The sequence below is a fragment of the Ranitomeya variabilis genome, chromosome 2 (assembly GCF_051348905.1).
Source record: "Ranitomeya variabilis isolate aRanVar5 chromosome 2, aRanVar5.hap1, whole genome shotgun sequence".
Taxonomy (NCBI): Eukaryota; Metazoa; Chordata; class Amphibia; order Anura; family Dendrobatidae; genus Ranitomeya; species Ranitomeya variabilis.
The window spans coordinates 116,137,488-116,155,454 of record NC_135233.1 but is presented as its reverse complement, the minus strand read 5'-3'; the positions used below and the strand labels follow the sequence as shown (position 1 = coordinate 116,155,454).

The 17,967-nt window shown below is 42.8% G+C and overlaps 1 protein-coding gene across 6 annotated transcripts in view; it reads left to right on the top strand.

The window, feature by feature from the left end:
* NINL (ninein like) overlaps window positions 1-17,967 on the top strand; it is a 145,635-nt gene that overhangs the window by 83,303 nt on the left and 44,365 nt on the right. For all 6 annotated transcript variants that reach the window (XM_077282853.1, XM_077282852.1, XM_077282850.1 and 3 more), the window contains 8 exons: window positions 573-639; window positions 2,996-3,186; window positions 4,490-4,630; window positions 4,740-4,904; window positions 5,183-5,319; window positions 5,868-6,008; window positions 7,548-7,722; window positions 16,091-16,201. In XM_077282853.1, the coding sequence (XP_077138968.1) occupies window positions 573-639; window positions 2,996-3,186; window positions 4,490-4,630; window positions 4,740-4,904; window positions 5,183-5,319; window positions 5,868-6,008; window positions 7,548-7,722; window positions 16,091-16,201 (1,128 nt within the window). The remainder of the gene's footprint in view (window positions 1-572; window positions 640-2,995; window positions 3,187-4,489; window positions 4,631-4,739; window positions 4,905-5,182; window positions 5,320-5,867; window positions 6,009-7,547; window positions 7,723-16,090; window positions 16,202-17,967) is intronic.

Sequence of the window (17,967 nt, the reverse complement as noted above, 5' to 3'; positions counted from 1 at the left end):
AGCAGGATCCCTGATCGCTGCTGCGTGTCAGACACAGCGATATCGTATGGATATCGCTGGAACGTCACGAATCGTATCGTCGTAGCGATCAAAGTGTGACTGTGTGACGGTACCCTCATTCACCGGACTTGATAGTGTTTGTGTATGGACCCTTCTGAAATGGCCGCACACTGCAGGAATCCATGGATTAGCCAGTTTCAGACCTTTTCTAGTGTTTGCTGTGGCCTGCAGTGTAGTCAGTGAATGTGTTAATGTTGGCATGCCATGCTCCGCTGCCGGTTTAATGTTTCACTTGCAGAGGAAGCCTCTCTGGTTAATGGTGGGTTGGGGGCTTAGAATCTAGTGAGATGAAACAGTGCCAAGTGAGTGACTTGTATGGCTTCATTTGTTTGCTTTGGCCTGGGGTTTGTCTGGGAGGTGAACACACATTCTTAAACCCAGTGAAGGATTATTTTTTCTCTCCCTCAGCCTTCCTGCCTGGTATAGTCTTTTTTTCTTTTTCTTCCTTTATGCTCATTTCCATCTTGGATCATTTAAGCAGAAATCTGTCTCACATGTGCTCTTCTCTTCAGAGCCTGAAGTCTGAGGAAGAAGCAGATGTCACCAAGGAGCCTGAGATTGAAAGCTTTGAGGCACAAGGTAAAATTAATAATCTTAAATAAGTGAAGTGTAATATGAGGACGTGCTGCTGGCTGGACAATATGAATCTGATTAATAGACGGGCATGTGTATGTTACCTGTAGGTAGCTGATGACTGTCCACATGTCAGTGCTCTGCTACCAGTGCATCTCCTTCAGATGGGACATACAGGTCTCCGTGTAACATGACGTGGGAAAACTACAAATTGCAGAGCACTTTGTATTTAAAACTTGCATAAGATGGTTGTGGCAATTATTGCTATATTGGTGCAATCGTTATCAATGTGTTATGCTTAGACACTTGTTTTTGGTTAAGCTGCAAATTTTGCAAAAGAACAACAAAATTAGATTTTTTGTTTAGAATTGTTTTGCATAGAGGAGCACAGCTATGACCTCCTGGGATGGTTCTAGTGAGTGGCGAGGCGACATAGACACCTTCAACAATCGCAAAAGCTGCTGTTTTGGATTGTTAAATGAGTATATTATTTTTCTGGAAAACTGCTCATTTACCTGCACAGTTGAATGCATCGGCCACACACTTTTTCAAACCGTTTTCTTGCAAAATCTTATGTCCACTTAACCATCATTGTAAAAAAAAATAAAAAAAACTTAGGCTACTTTCACACTAGCGTCGGGCTCGGCCCATCGCAGTGCGTCGGGCCGAGGTCACCGACGCTAGTGTTGTCTCCACCGCACAACGGGGGCAGCAGATGCATTTTTCCAGCGCATCCGCTGCCCCATTGTGAGGTGCGGGGAAGTGCGGGGAGGTGGGGGTGGAGTTCCGGCCGCGCATGCACGGTCGGAAAAAGCGGACCGTCGGGAGCAAAAAAAGTTACATGTAACGTTTTTTTCTCCCGGCGGACCGCCACAACACGGCGCAACCGTCTCACGACGGTTGCGACGTGTGGCAATCCGTCGCGATGCGTTCGCTAATGTTAGTCAATGGAGAAAAAACGCATCCTGCAAGCACTTTTGCAGGATGCGTTTTTTCTGCAAAACGACGCATTGTGACGGATTGCAGTTAACGCTAGTGTGAAAGTAGCCTTAGTGACTGCATACTGCCACAGCTTTTAGGTGCATCAGTGCCACCCCACCTGGTCTTAGTCTTTGTTCCCACAATCAGTATTTGGTGAGTTTTTGATGTTGCAGATTTTCTGCAGCATTTCTGCACCTATTTGCTAAATTAAGTTACTTGCTTTTTTTTATTGCATTTTTTTTTAGTTTTTTTTATTAAATGTGTTTTTGAAGCTGCATAATTTTTTTTGTCTTTTTGGTATGTTGTATTTTAAATGAAAGCTGCTTTGTTTTTGAAACATTCTGATAATTGTATTAAATGTGGAAAATCATCAGGGAAAAATGAATATGCGTTTTTTTAGTGCATCTCCACAGTGGACCTGGCAGCAGGTTTGTCTCTGCATCGGACTGCTCTTAGATGGCAAAAATCTAGTGTTAGATTCTCTTTTAAATGCTCTGGGGAAATACATTTTCATAAAATCACATCCTCTTTGATTAAATGTTACACCCTTTTCCCACAATGCAATTGCAATGCAATTTTTTTTTTTTTTACTACAAATTTCTAGAAACAGGTTGTTGGAAAATCAGGTGCACATTTTGTGAACGCAGCCATAAACACAACATGATTTTTTTTTTTTTGCACAAAAGCGAGTGTAAAAAAGCAGCATTTATACCACGTGGCAAAATGGCCTCCATGTAGCTATCCGTACATTTGGAAGAGTCATATATCACTACACACTACATCAAAGCCAAACACTATTTTACTGCAAATTGCAGTGGGTTTGTAGTGTTGTCTATAGTAGTTGCATTTTTTACAGGTGAAACTCCTCTATTTTACGTTTTTTAACCCAACAGGTTGTACACAGTACTTTTTTTAAACTCCGGTGATCCCGCCGGGTTTTTCAAGCATAAGAAGCTTCAAGAAACTGGTGTTTTTTTGTTTTTGTTTTGTTTGTTTTTTTTCCCCAAAGTTAAACTTGTTAAAAAAAAGATTCCATGTTCCATGGCACAAGAGGTGCCTGGAATAAGCTTTTTACTTTAGGGTTGGTTTTCTAAAGTGCCTTTTGGGATTATTTTTTTTGCCAAAAACATAGATGTTACCTGTAAGTCAAGTAGTCAGTAAGACTCATTGTGTTTTATTTATTTATTATTATTATTATTATTATTATTATTATTATTATTAATCACCTCAGTGTATCATCCACCAAATGTTTACAATAGAAGGTCAAAAATATGCTTCCATTGTAATAAAAGTATGTTGTGAGTGTCCTGTAGACCTAGGCAATGTTGGGAAGCAGACACACAAGTATCCTTCTGCTGTGATGCTTTTGCCCCTTTGATAGGACAACTGAGGACATGGAACCCAGGATTTTTTGACTGTCCCAGAGGAATTTCGAATGCCCACTCTGATATGACTGAAAACCAGGTGCGGGACATCTGGGAGGAGCTGGGTGTAGGACACAATGGATACCTCAACAGGCAAGAGCTTGCCACTGTGTGCAGAAACATTGGACTTGAAGATCTCTGTGACGAGGTATGAGCAGCGTCGTTCTGTAGTACCATCTAACCTGGTTGTATTCACACGTTGACATCATATCACAATATTGCTGCAGTTTTTTCAAAATTACCACAAATGTGATTCAACACTATTGTGTCCTAAGCTTTTACCTTTACAGGGTCGGCATTACCTTATAGATGACTATCTCTAATAGCCACCCTATGAGGCCCCCTTCACATGTCCGTGTTTTTATACAGACAGTGTTACATGTAAACCAGATGGAGACATGTTAATTTTTTACTGACTGCACGGATGATAAGGGTCAATATGTCTTTTGGTCCGTGTAAAACCCTCACAGCAGGCGGATGGCATCCATGTATCATCCATGTGCTGTACGTGTTAAACATTGTGAAGTATTGGAGAAGCTTTATATTTCTGACGACACTCTGATCCAAAGCACTGATGACACCGGTATGTTTTTTTTCCGGTATCTGTTTTATGCAGACATGTGAAGGAGGCCTAAGTCAGCGAGGAGCCCGCCTTTTTTTTCTTCCGGTGGGAAGAGAGGACTATTTGCCTACCTTTATTTTCCAGGGAACATTACCAGATCAAGACGTCTCCCTATGTTAGCTCAGTTCTTTCCTCAAGGAGAGCCTTTACCTCCTAGACTATGAAGGTCAAGAAACTGTTGTAGGAAATTACATATGGCAACACAATACAGTTTAGTATATAACGCGGGAAATAAAGTACCACCCAACTAATGAATTAATGATCTAGCAGATTGGGAATATGTAAAACTTAACTTTTAATAAAGTAGGTAAAAACCACAAAGAAAACAGTAATCCTAAATAGACTGTGTAACCACACATGTGCCCTCAACCGGTTAACAGTGGGGTATGTAGTACCCCTAGATGTCTTAATTGCTGTGTCCAGCAAAAGTATGTGAATCACATAGTAAAATTAGTCCAGGGACTTTTATACGTGAATACCTGGTCCCTCTCTGACTCTTTCAGTCCTTCTACTTAATAGTAAAACTTTGTATAAAGTTTGTAAAAAAACGGACAGAGAAAAAGGCTTACTCTCACCCGATTGGTCATGGGATAAATCAGATCCTGCGCTTTACCAATGTGTGTTATGTCATGCCTTAGCCTTATTCTCCCATATCCTGACACATTTCATCCTCACGGATTCATCAGGGGAGTCGGCAATCTTAAACTTATTTTTTGTGTGTTGTGGCTGAGGATAGATTTTGTAATGACTTAGAAAATTCCTTTAAAAATTCTGCCTGTCTTTAGATCACTTAAGTTTAATGCGGGTATATATGTGTGTGTTCTGTTAGGAACTTGAAGACTTATTCAATAAGTTGGACAGAGATGGAGATGGCAGAGTAAGCTTCCAGGAATTTCAGGAGGGATTGTTCAGCCATGCGCCTCTGCCGGCTGCCTCCACCCCATTAAGGAAAAGACCTGCACTTTACCAGGTGGGTGGTGTAATATATTCATTGTCTTATAACGGATGCTACAGGGCTATATTGTACACCTTGCAGACATCGTGTGCATTTATTCATCCTGTGCATTTATGCTTGGCAGATCGAGGAGCATAGCCATAACACCGCCTCACAGTCTCTGCTGTCTGGATACGGGGGCTTTCATCTTTTCTCCAGCATCGATGATGGGACTGGCTTTGGAAACCCAGAGCAGATCATGATCATCTGGGAGGAGGAAGGGATTCAAGACAGCAAAGACATATTAATGGTAAGGATAATTCTACAAGAAATATTGCAGTTTTGTATAATTTTATATCAAGTGGCAATTTTGTGATTGATTCTTTTATGCCATCCTTATAAATATACTTCGTACTGAGTTTTATATTGGTACTTTTTCTTTTTTACACTAGATCTATCTCTTCTATATTTTCCTTATATATAAGGATTTCCAAATAAAAATGTGATAGCTATTTATAGATTTTTATTATAAAAAAAAATTGTTGTCGAAATCTTTACTTTGTAAGTAATATGCCATCTTCTCTTTAGAGCCTGGACTTTAATGTAGAGGAACATGTGAACCTTTTGGATCTCACCACTGCTTTAGACAATGAGTTAATTGCAACGAAAAACCGAATGTATCTTGCTGCATTAGCGTCTTACAAGCATGAATTACATCACCAGCAGTAAGTCCTGTCCTGCGTCCAAATGTCTTCACTGATTTCTCATGTGTCCATTTATTTATTAAGGCATGACTGTTTGGGGCATATGGGGATAGGGAATAACTTGCTTATCACTGGGGGTCTGAATACTGGGAGCTGCACCAATCCCAATATCTGGCCTCTGCAACCCTGTCCTGAGTGGAACTGAGTTGCGCGAGCTCCATCTTCATTCCAGTCTTTACCTATGGGACTGCTGGAAATAAGAGCACTGGCCTCTGCTCTCTCTACCAGTCCCATTGACAATGAAAGGGGCAGTGACCGAGCATGTGCATCTCTGCTCTGTTCAGGAAAGTGCGAGGGAAGACTATAAAGTTCGAGTGAATTCCAGTATGTATGTATGTATGTATGTATGTATGTATGTATGTATGTATGTATGTATGTATGTATGTATGTATGTATATATATATATATATATATATATATATATATATATATATATATATATATATATATATTATACTATATTAGATCATATCATATATTTTTTAAATAACTAATTATTTTTTGTTCAGTAACCAAATTGATCAGATCACTAAAGAGAGAGACAAAGTTAGACAGGATCTTGATAGAGCAGAGAAGAGAAATCTACAGCTGGCTGATGAAGTGGACGACCATAACTCTGCGATGGAAAGTCTCAATGAAAGCAAGATCAAGTGAGTTTCTTGTAATTGAATCGCACTGTGCTGCCAGACCCCTCTACCTTAAAGGCTATACTCTTGAGTCTTTTATCTTCCGATGTAGACTGTTGGGTTCTGTTTGCAAATTTTAATTTCTTTTTTACCTTAAAGGGAATCTGTCAGCATTTTTATGTAATCCGAGAGCAACTTGATGGAGGGGCAGAAAGCTTGAATCCAGCAATGTGTCACTTACGGGGATGCTGGTTGCAATGTCAATAAAATCAGTGTTTCATTAGCAGGAGATTATACTTACAGGACTTGTTGTCTCATGCCATGTAGTCCTCCTGCTTTGTATAACCCTGCCTCCTCCACTGATTTGCAGCTTTTTGCCTGTGCACAGAGTACACAAAAAGCTGTCAATCGGTGCCATTGGCGATGATATAAGTAAGCTCAGCATTCAGAGAAATGGTAGGTCAGTAGCAGAGAAAACTGATTTTAATGAGAATTATACCAAGCAGCCCAGTAAGTCTACGTTCACATTTGCGGTCTGCGCCGCAGCGTCGGGCGCCGCAGCGTCGCCGCATGCGTCATGCGCCCCTATATTTAACATGGGGGCGCATGGACATGCGTCGCACTTGCGTTTTGCGCCGCATGCGTCACTGCGGCACACGCGTCCGGGCGCAGAGGACGCAGCAAGTTGCATTTTTGCTGCATCCAAAATCAATCAAAAAAAGGACGCATGCATGCGTTTTGCTGCGTTTTTGTTTGCGTTGTGAACGTAGCTTAAGTGAAACATTGCTGCAATCAGAGTCTGTCCCTACATCATGCTGCTCTCGGGTTACATAGCAAAAACCTGGTGACACATTGCTTTTTAAATTTAGATTTGTTCACTACAGAGTGCTTGTGCCGGTTATGGGGCATATGGCGGTAATTGGTTATCCTGCTTGCCACAACATGTCACAGCAGATGCGATCCAGACTTGTGTAGATGGAGTTGAGTGCAGGCATAGTATACAGCTCCCTATGACTGCTGTACGAGATGTAGAAGTCTGTTTACACTTTACTCCCCCTAGTGGTGGCTGCGTGCAGCCAAAAATGTATAACTTAAGTGGGCTACACAGCACTCCCTAGACAGATATATTGTCAAATTTATCAACATAGACTTCTGGACATAAAAACCTAAATGTTGGGTTTCCCACTTCATATCATTATCGTCTTTCCAGAGGATAGGCGATAAATGAATGATGGCTTTGTGAGATGGGGTGGGTCCTAAAGTTCCAGACAGCCATTATGGAAGTCGCCTAGAAGTAAATGGTACAACTATCACGCATTCTCACTACCACTCCAATCACACAGGACTTTACTACCCCTGATCTCAATATCAATGTGGCGTCCAGCAGTAGTCCCTGTAGCTGACAAATGTTGTATTATTGTTAAACATTAACTTTAATGAAGGCATAGCACATTTGTTGGACTGGATAATTCTGAGCTTCGCTGTGGAGCTCTATGATTTCTGTGCACAACCATGGTGTGTTATATTATCATGCAAATGACTTTTATGATCAATATTTTACAGGGATTTGGAGCAGGAATACAAACAGCGCCTTTCTATAATTCGATCCGAGATGGAAACCGAGAAAGATAATTTTCTGCAACAGTCTGAACAACAGAAGAAAGAGCTGGAGACAGATATCGCTAATTTCCAGGTGGAAGAAGCCTATATGAGAGAAAAACTTAACTTGTCAATAAAGGTCAGTAATGTTGTACCTTGTGGCATGATTTGAATTACCGTATATACTCGAGTATAAGCCGACCCGAGTAGAAGCCGACCCCCCTAATTTTGCCACAAAAAACTGGGAAAACTTATTGACTCGAGTATAAGCCTAGGGTGGAAAATGCAGCAGCTACCGGTGAATTTCAAAAATAAAAATAGATGCTCCATACCATTCATTATTGCCCCATAGATGCTCCATATAAAGCTGTGCCATATATAATGCTCCATACCATTGATTATTGCCCCATATATTATCCATATATAGCTGTGCCATATAGAATGCTCTGCACCGTTCATTATGGCCCCATAGATGCTCCATATAAAGCTGTGCCCCATATACAATGCTCTGCACCGTTCATTATGGCCCTATAGATGCTCCATATAAAGCTGTGCCATATATGCTCTGCACCGTTCAGTTTGGCCCCATAGATGCTCATTATAAAGCTGTGCCCTATATGCTCTGCACCGTTCAGTTTGGCCCCATAGATGCTCCATATAAAGCTGTGCCATATATGCTCTGCACCGTTCAGTTTTGCCCCATAGATGCTCCTTATAAAGCTGTGCCCTATATGCTCTGCACCGTTCAGTTTGGCCCCATAGATGCTCCTTATAAAGCTGTGCCCCATATACAATGATCTGCACCGTTTATATGGAGCATCTATGGGGCCATAATGAACGGTGCAGAGCATTATATATTGTACAGCTTTATATGGAGCATCTATAGGGCCATAATGAAGCTGTACAATATATAATGCTCTGCACCGTTCATTATGGCCCCATAGATGCTCCTTATATAGCTGTGCCATATATGCTCTGCACCGTTCAGTTTGGCCCCATAGATGCTCATTATAAAGCTGTGCCATATGGAATGCTCTGCAGCGTTCAGTTTGGCCCCATAGATGCTCATTATAAATCTGTGCCATATATAACGCTGCTGCAATAAAAAAAACAAAACACATACTCACCTCTCTTGCTTGCAGCTCCCCAGCGTCCGGTCCCGGCGTCTCTCCGCACTGACTGTTCAGGCAGAGGGCGGCGCGCACACTATATGCGTCATCGCGCCCTCTGACCTGCACAGTCAGTGCGGAGAGACGCGGGGAAGACAGAGCGGCGCCCGGCGTGTGGATCGTGGACAGGTAAATATGCGATACTTACCTGCTCCCGGCGTCCCGCTCCTTCCCCCGGACAGCTGGTCTCTGGGTGCCGTAGCCTCTTCCTCTATCAGCGGTCACCGGCACCGCTGATTAGAGAAATGAATATTCATTTCTCTAATGAGCGGTCCCACGTGACCGCTGTACAGGGGAAGAGCTGCGGCACCCGAAGACAGTGTGACGGGCAGGGGGAGCATCAGGATCGCCGGGACTAGGTAAGTATGCCTCAGCGCTCTCTCCCCCTCACCCGCCGACCCTGCCACAGACCGTGACTCGAGTATAAGTCGAGAGGGGCACTTTCAGCCCAAAAATTTGGGCTGAAAATCTCGGCTTATACTCGAGTATATACGGTAGTTACTATATTCTGTATTCTTAAAATTGATGTTCTTTCACTAGCACAGATGGGGCTCCTCTCTCCACCTATTGGCGCATAACTACATTAAAGGGAATCTGTCACCGCATTTGACCTGTCTAAGCTATTAGTATGGGCATACAGGTTATAGACTGATAAAAACGTCCTCCCTGTATGCCTCATATCCGATGCCTTGTTGATAAATCATTTGTTATCTCTTTATATAAATTACTTTTTCCAGGCTATGGGGAGGACACTGCCTGGAAAATATTTCTGTCCCCAGAGATTATTTTACATGAAGGGGAGTTACATGTGTGATGGCCGCTCTCTGCTCTCCTGATCTCACTGCAGAGCTGTGTGTGATTATACCTGACACATCTGCAGGTTCCTCTCAGCTCCAGCTCACAGGCAGACAGGGTTGTAATATTGCTGCAATACAGCAGAGCTCAGAGAGCTGCAAAAAATGTTTGTGAGAAGACAAATTTCCATTCTTCTGTTCAGTGTTAGTGAGTTACTTGTCTCACACTGGTAGCTTCCCCTTTTATTTATAATATTCTCTGGAGGCAGAGTTATCCTCCAGGCAGCATCCTCCCCCTGGCCTGGAAGGGGTCATTTACATAAGTGATAAAAGATAATTTATCAATGTCAAGGCATCTGATATGAGGCATGCAGGTATGACTTGTTCAGCAGTCAATAACCTGTATGCACATGTGAAGGATGGCACCAGACAGATCACGCAGAATCCCTCCTCTGCCACCACATGTGACGAACTTGTACCTCGCCACCCTGCATGACGTCACTATTACGTCAGCGAGATTACATGGTATGGCCTCCTCACTTGCACCAACAAGACGTTCTGCACCCACTAGGGACGCGTAATGTAAGCTTGGCGCAGTTTTACACACACACACACACACACACACACACACACACACACACACACACACACTTACACTTACACTTACACTTACACTTACACTTACACTTACACTTACACTCTCACTCACAACCCTGACAAGCCACTTTCACTAGCACCAGTGAACCAGAGTGCTGGAAGCCAGGTAGAATTGCATCCAAATCCTCATTGGATATAACCCCAGTCAGTTAACGGGAATATATCTGTCCAGAAATCACCCCCAGTATCATGGGGAGTTAAACCGAGAAACGGACTTGTGGAACAAGATAAAAAAGCAGCCCTAGGTTAAATTAGACCATACACTATACAGTATATACGATGATTATACATGTATACAATGGTCAAATATTCAAATACAGATAGTGGTAAGACAAAATATATAAGCAGAATATATGTCAATTACTGGGTTATGTTAGGTCATGGGTGTGCTGGGCCACAGGGGGCATGTGCTGCCAGCTGTCTTCTTGGTCCTGTCTCAGCACGTCACTCGACCCCGCTCCCACTTCCAAAGTGACTAACAAGCATACCAGAGAGTGAGACCACACGGCTGTACACTAGCCTATATCCCCTTTAGGTCACTCTCCTCCTGCCTCTGGGTTGAACCTAAATCCCCTCCACTTGCCTTTGCAGCTGTAAGCAGCAAAACCTATGAAAGATCATAACTCCTTTTTGTACGGTCCTAAGGCGGCTTTTCTGGTGCCATTGAATCCAGCCGGGTCCTTGCTATGCCTTAAGACCAAGCACAGCTTTGCTATCTGGTTTCTGCTGGCTCTTCTATGTAGTTACTTGCCCCTAGGTGCTAGAATGGGTCGAGACCCAGCCCCACGCTCGGCATGTTCTGGTGATCTCGGAAATACAAGATGTCCTAGCCGTACATTGTATATATCTCCATAACTCCTTATGGAATCATAGCGGTTTCAGCAAAGCAGTTTAGAACGCATAGTATCCACATGGCAGCAAGCTTTTTGTTTTGCTCTGAGCTGACTCAAGGTGTGAGATCTGTCACACGATGCCCTTTGACCGCTCTTTCCCCCTCAGCTGAGCTAGCCGCACACTGGAGGGGGTTTTATAATCCCATGCAAGATGGGATCCAAACAAGTGGTATGAAATTATATCTCCAATATTCTTTACAGCCCATATTAAGTTTTTAAATGGGTCAAATGTGGTGGCTGATTCCCTTCTGAGTGGATTTTGCATTTTTTTTTTCACTGTACCATTTTTAAAGAAGACCTGTCACTTGCTCAATAAATTAATACCTTATAAATATACAAGAGCTGCCTTGATTCTATCTTGTTTTGCTCTGAAATTGCGGAGAATTACAGATTTCTTGCTTTTGTAGTACAGTGTCATGATCCAGACCAGGTTTTGAGTCCTGTCTTCCCTTTTTTCCGGTCTAGGCATGCCAGGGGTTAACTTTCTCAGCCTCCGTCTGGTTTCAGGTTTGCTATTTATCTCCGCTGTGTCCTGCAGACCATGTCAGTTATAGTTTCTGCCTACGGCATGTGTAGCTGACTCCGTTACCCTGATTTGTCCTGCTGCTTGCTTACTGAACCTGTGTCTGTATTTCCCCTCTTCCCTTCCAGGCACAGTGTTCCCCTTTTGTGTATTAACTCTCTGGTTTTGACTTGGCTTGCACCCTGACCTGTTGTTTTGTCTCTTGTCTTTGGCATATCTGCTCCTGACCGGTATTCACCCCTTCATGACCCAGCCTATTTTGGCCTTAATGACCTTGCCGTTTTTTGCAATTCTGACCAGTGTCCCTTTATGAGGTAATAACTCGGGAACGCTTCAACGGATCCTAGCGATTCTGAGATTGTTTTTTCATGACATATTGGGCTTCATGTTAGTGGTAAATTTAGGTCGATAATTTCTGCGTTTATTTGTGAAAAAAATGGAAATTTGGCGAAAATTTTGAAAATTTTGCAATTTTCACATTTTTAATTTTTATTCTGTTAAACCAGAGAGTTATGTGACACAAAATAGTTAATAAATAACATTTCCCACATGTCTACTTTACATCAGCACAATTTTGGAAACAACATTTTTTTTTGCTAGGAAGTTATAAGGGTTAAAATTTGACCAGTGATTTCTCATTTTTACAACAAAATTTACAAAACCATTTTTTTTAGGGACCACCTCACATTTGAAGTCAGTTTGAGGGTTCTATATGGCTGAAAATACCCAAAAGTGACACCATTCTAAAAACTGCACCCCTCAAGGTGCTCAAAACCACATTCAAGAAGTTTATTAACCCTTCAGGTGTTTCACAGCAGCAGAAGCAACATGGAAGGAAAAAATTAACATTTAACTTTTTAGTCACAAAAATGAAATTTTAGCAACAATTTTTTTATTTTCCCAAGGGTAAAAGGAGAAACTGGACCACGAACGTTGTTGTCCAATTTGTTCTGAGTACACTGATACCTCATATGTGGGGGTAAACCACTGTTTGGGCGCACGGCAGAACTCGGAAGGGAAGGAGCGCCATTTGACTTTTTGAATGAAAAATTGGCTCCAATCTTTAGCGGACACCATGTCGCGTTTGGAGAGCCCCTGTGTGCCTAAACATTGGAGCTTCCCCACAAGTGACCCCATTTTGGAAAGGAGACCCCCCCCAAGGAACTTATCTAGATGCATAGTGAGCACTTTAAACCCTCAGGTGCTTCACAAATTGATCCGTAAAAATGAAAAAGTACTTTTTTTTCACAAAAAAAATTTTTTAGCCTCAATTTTTTAATTTTCACATGGGCGACAGGATAAAATGGATCCTAAAATTTGTTGGGCAATTTCTCCTGAGTACGCCGATACCTCATGTGGGGGTAAACCACTGTTTGGGCGCATGGCAAGGCTCGGAAGGGAAGGCGCGCCATTTGACTTTTTGAATGGAAAATGAGCTCCAATCGTTAGCGGACACCATGTCTCGTTTGGAGAGCCCCTGTGTGCCTAAACATTGGAGCTCCCCCACAAGTAACCCCATTTTGGAAACTAGACCCCCCAAGGAACTTATCTAGATGCACAGTGAGCACTTTAAACCAACAAGTGCTTCACAGAAGTTTATAACGCAGAGCCGTGAAAATAAAAAATAATTTTTCTTTCCTCAAAAATGATTTTTAGCCCAGAATTTTTTATTTTCCCAAGGGTAACAGGAGAAATTGGACCCCAAATGTTGTTGTCCAGTTTGTCCTGAGTACGATGATACCCCATATGTGGGGGTAAACCACTGTTTGGGTGCACGGCAGGGCTTGGAAGGGAAGGCACGCCATTTGGCTTTTTGAATGGAAAATTAGCTCCAATCATTAGCGGACACCATGTCGCGTTTGGAGAGCCCCTGTGTGCCTAAACATTGGAGCTTCCCCATAAGTGACCCCATTTTGGAAACTAGACCTCCCAAGGAACTAATCTAGATGTGTGGTGAGCACTTTGAACCCCCAAGTGCTTCGCAGAAGTTTATAACGCAGAGCCATGAAAATAAAAAATAATTTTTCTTTTCTCAAAAAAATTTTTTTAGCCCTGAATTTTTTATTTTCCAAAGGGTAACAGGGGAAATTTGACCCCAATAGTTGTTGTCCAGTTTCTCCTGAGTACGCTGATACCCCATATGTGGGGGTAAACCACTGTTTGGGCACACGTCGGGGTTCGGAAGGGAAGTAGTGACGTTTTGAAATGCAGACTTTGATGGAATGCTCTGCGGGCATCACTTTGCGTTTGCAGAGCCCCTGATGTGCCTAAACAGTAGAAACCCCCCACAAGTGACCCCATTTTGGAAACTAGACCCCCAAAGGAACTTATCTAGATGTGTGGTGAGCACTTTGAACCCCCAAGTGCTTCACAGAAGTTTATAACGCAGAGCCATGAAAATAAAAAATAATTTTTCTTTTCTCAAAAATAATTTTTTAGCCCGCAATTTTTTATTTTCCCAAGGGTTACAGGAGAATTTGGACCCCAAAAGTTGTTGATCAGTTTCTCCTGAGTACGCTGGTACCCCATATGTGGGGGTAAACCACTGTTTGGGCACACGTCGGGGCTCGGAAGGGAGAGAGCACCATTTTACTTTTTCAACGCAAGATTGGCTGGAATCAATGGTGGCGCCGTGTCGCATTTGGAGACCCCCTGATGTGCCTAAAAAGTGGAAACCCCTCAATTCTAACTCCAACACTAACCCCAACACACCCCTAACTCTAATCCCAACCCTAACCACAACCCTAACCCCAACACACCCCTAACCCTAGTCTTACCCCTAATTCCAACTCTAACCCTAAGGCTATGTGCTCACTTTGCGGATTTGTGTGGATTTTTCCGCAGTTTTTGAAAAATCTGCAGGTAAAACGCACTGCGCTTTACCTGCGGATTTACCGCGGATTTCCAGTGTTTTTTGTGTGGATTTCACTTGCGGATTCCTATTATGGAGCAGGTGTAGAACGCTGCGGAATTGCACAAAGAATTGACATGCTGCGGAAAATACAACACAGCGTTTCCGCGCTGTATTTTCCGCACCATGGGCACAGCGGATTTGGTTTTCCATAGGTTTACGTGGTATTGTAAACGTGATGGAAAACTGATACGAATCCGCAGCGACCAATCAGATCGGGGTCTCCAGCCATGGCAGATGCTATTGCAGCATAGGCCATGGCTGGATTGTAATATTTCACCATTTTCATAGGTGAAATATTACAAATCGCTCTGATTGGCAGTTTCACTTTCAACAGCCAATCAGAGCGATCGTAGCCACGGGGGGGTGAAGCCACCCCCCCTGGGCTGAAGTACCACTCCCCCTGTCTCTGCAGATCGGGTAAAATGGGAGTTAACCCCTTCACCCGATCTGCAGGGACGCGATCATTCTGTGACACAGCATATGCGTCACAGGTCGGATTGGCACCGACTTTCATGACGCATACGCTGTGTCACAGGTCGGGAAGGGGTTAACCCATTTGGCTTGTTGTTGACTCTGGGTTTGCTTATACCTTTTGTACTGCGCTACAGTCTTATATCGACCCTGCTTGTTTTGACTTTTCTGCTGCCACCTTGTGGTGGCCTCGCCGCTGCATTGAAGCTCTGGTGTTGCTGTGTGCAGTTCTTTCTCCACTCTATTGCCACCTAGTGGAGCTTGCATTTACCTGCATTGCAGTGGCATGACATACAGCATGTGAAATCTCCCCATGCAGTCCAACCGGGTGTTTTTCTTCACAGACTTCTCTGGGAGCTTGTGTTTTCTCCCTTTCTTTGTCGATACTGCCAATCACTGTTTAGCATCTGATCTAGAAGTCCAGCAGTCACATACACTGCCAAGTTGTGGTTCGCAGCGTCTGGGAGGGAGATGTAAACGTGAATGCCCCCAAATACGACTAATGAAACACCCATGTTAGTCTGAAGACAGAGATTTCCATATTGCGCTCCAAAAGCAATAAATGTGACTATCTCTAAAATAGCGTGATGCAGCACAAAACGGAAAAAAGCTGCAGAATCTGGGAATCTGAAAGATTTTTACATGGTATTTAACTCAATGTTTTTAGCAAGTAACAGGCTCTCCTTATTATTTTGTTGTATAGATAAATTCAGCTGTTGATCTTTATTATCAGTCATTCTGAAAAGGGCAAATTGTCAAAACCCAGATATCTTAGTCACCAGGAATTCTCCTGTGTGAAATAATAACTTGAGTCCAAAGACAATTGGTAATGGTTATCCCTTGGGAATAACCCGACACCGTAAATGGTTAAAATAATACAGATATTGTGTATATTGCTAAGCTCATGGTGACTCAGTGAATAATGATGACTGATCGCTTCATTGGGGACACAGGAAACCATGGGTGTATGCTGCTGCCAATGGGAGGCTGACACTAGGCACAACATATTAGATTTGTTTTGTTTTTTTGTAATGTTTTTTTGGATTTCAGTTCACGCTCTACATCTTCTTTACCATTGTATAACAGGAGAACAACAGACTACAAAAGGAAATGGTCGAGGTTGTTGGAAAACTCTCAGAATCAGAACATCAAGTGTTAAAACTACAAACCAGCATAGATAATATACTAAAGGAAAAGGTAACCCTGCACTTATTGTAACAATGTCTCTGTATGTGTTTTCACTGTCATAGGGGCAGCAAAGCTATTGGCTGGTAGGATAAATAATAACCATATACAAGGGGTCCAAGTTTCTGAAAAAATCTTGTACAATAAATGGGTGTAACCATTCATAGTATGCATGACAATGGTGGAAAAATACAACCACAATTTAAGCGCGAGTTCACATGTTGCAAGTTTTATTGAAGTGTGAAAATCTGTGCCGTTCATCTAAATGGGGTTATTTGGGACATATGTAAAAAAAAATCTGTCTGCAACAAAATCGGCAGTGTGTGAATTCACACTAAAATTGTCGTGAATAGAGATGGGCGAACACTAACAGTAAAGTTCGACGTCCGTACCGAACACCTACTGATCGGGCACGGACTTCACCAGGAAGTTTGGGTTCGGCTGCCCGAACACCGGGTGTTTGTCGCACTGTCATGTGCATGACAGGGTGCAAACACTGCTTCTGATTGGCGGTGAAATCATCACTGCCTAACAGAGCCGCGGTGCCCACACTGAGCCGGGCAAAGTGCCAGATTTGGAGCAGCTAATAGTTGCACCTTTTCTAGGTGGCTGCGGGCTGCCATTTTTTAAGGCTGGGGGGGAAATATCCATGACCCCTTACCAGCCTGAGAATACCAGCCCCCTGCTGTCTGCTTTAGCAAGGCTGGTTGTCAAAAATGGGGGGATTTTGAAAGAAGGAATATAAACCAGCTCACCCGTGATGCATAAGCCAAATTTCGGGAGCACGGACCCGCTGTGTCCAGGCGTGTAGAATCCAAAAGAAGAAAATGTCCAGCTTCACCGAATCCGTGAAAAAAAGTTTTCTTTATTCACAAACTTAAACATGAAGGATACAAACTTCAGCACAAACCATATGGGTAAGAATCTCAACGCGTTAATTATTATTATTATTATTTATTGTTATAGCGCCATTTATTCCATGGCGCTTTACATGTGAGGAGGGGTATACATAATAAAAACAAGTACAATAATCTTAAACAATACAAGTCACGACTGGTACAGGAGGAGAGAGGACCCTGCCCGCGAAGGTTCACAATCTACAAGGGATGGGTGAGAATACAGTAGGTGAGGATAGAGCTGGTCATGCAGTGGTTTGGTATGTCATGATTAAGGGAGCTTAGTCTCCAGAAACGCGTTGAGATTCTTACCCATATGGTTTGTGCTAAAGTTTGTATCCTCCATGTTTAAGTTTGTGAATAAAGAAAACTTTTTTTCACGGATTCGGTGAAGCTGGACATTTTCTTCTTTAAAAATGGGGGGACCACACTCCTTATTTAAATTATTTATTTAAATAATTAAAAAAGACGTTGTGGGGACCCCTCTATTCTTCACAACCAGTCTTGATGAAGCTGACAGCTGAGGGTTGCAGCCACCAGCTGTGAGTTTTGCCAGGCTGGTTATCAAAAATACATTGAACCCACGCTTTTTTTTTTTTTATTTACTGCGTAGGCTGATGAATATTCCCATCAGCCGCTCCAGCTCTCACTGTTATTAGTGGCAGCTGACACCGGCTGATGGGAGCTGTAGTCCCATCAGCTGACACCAATGACAGGAGGTAAACTTTATACCTCTGATCACAGCTGCACGCTCATGGTGGTGATTTCACCGCCAATCAGAAGCAGTGTTTGCCGCACTGTCATGCACATGACAGCATGGCAGACCCTGGATGTTTGGGTCCTCCATTCAGGTGAATGGGGTCCGGGTTCGGGTCTGGGTAC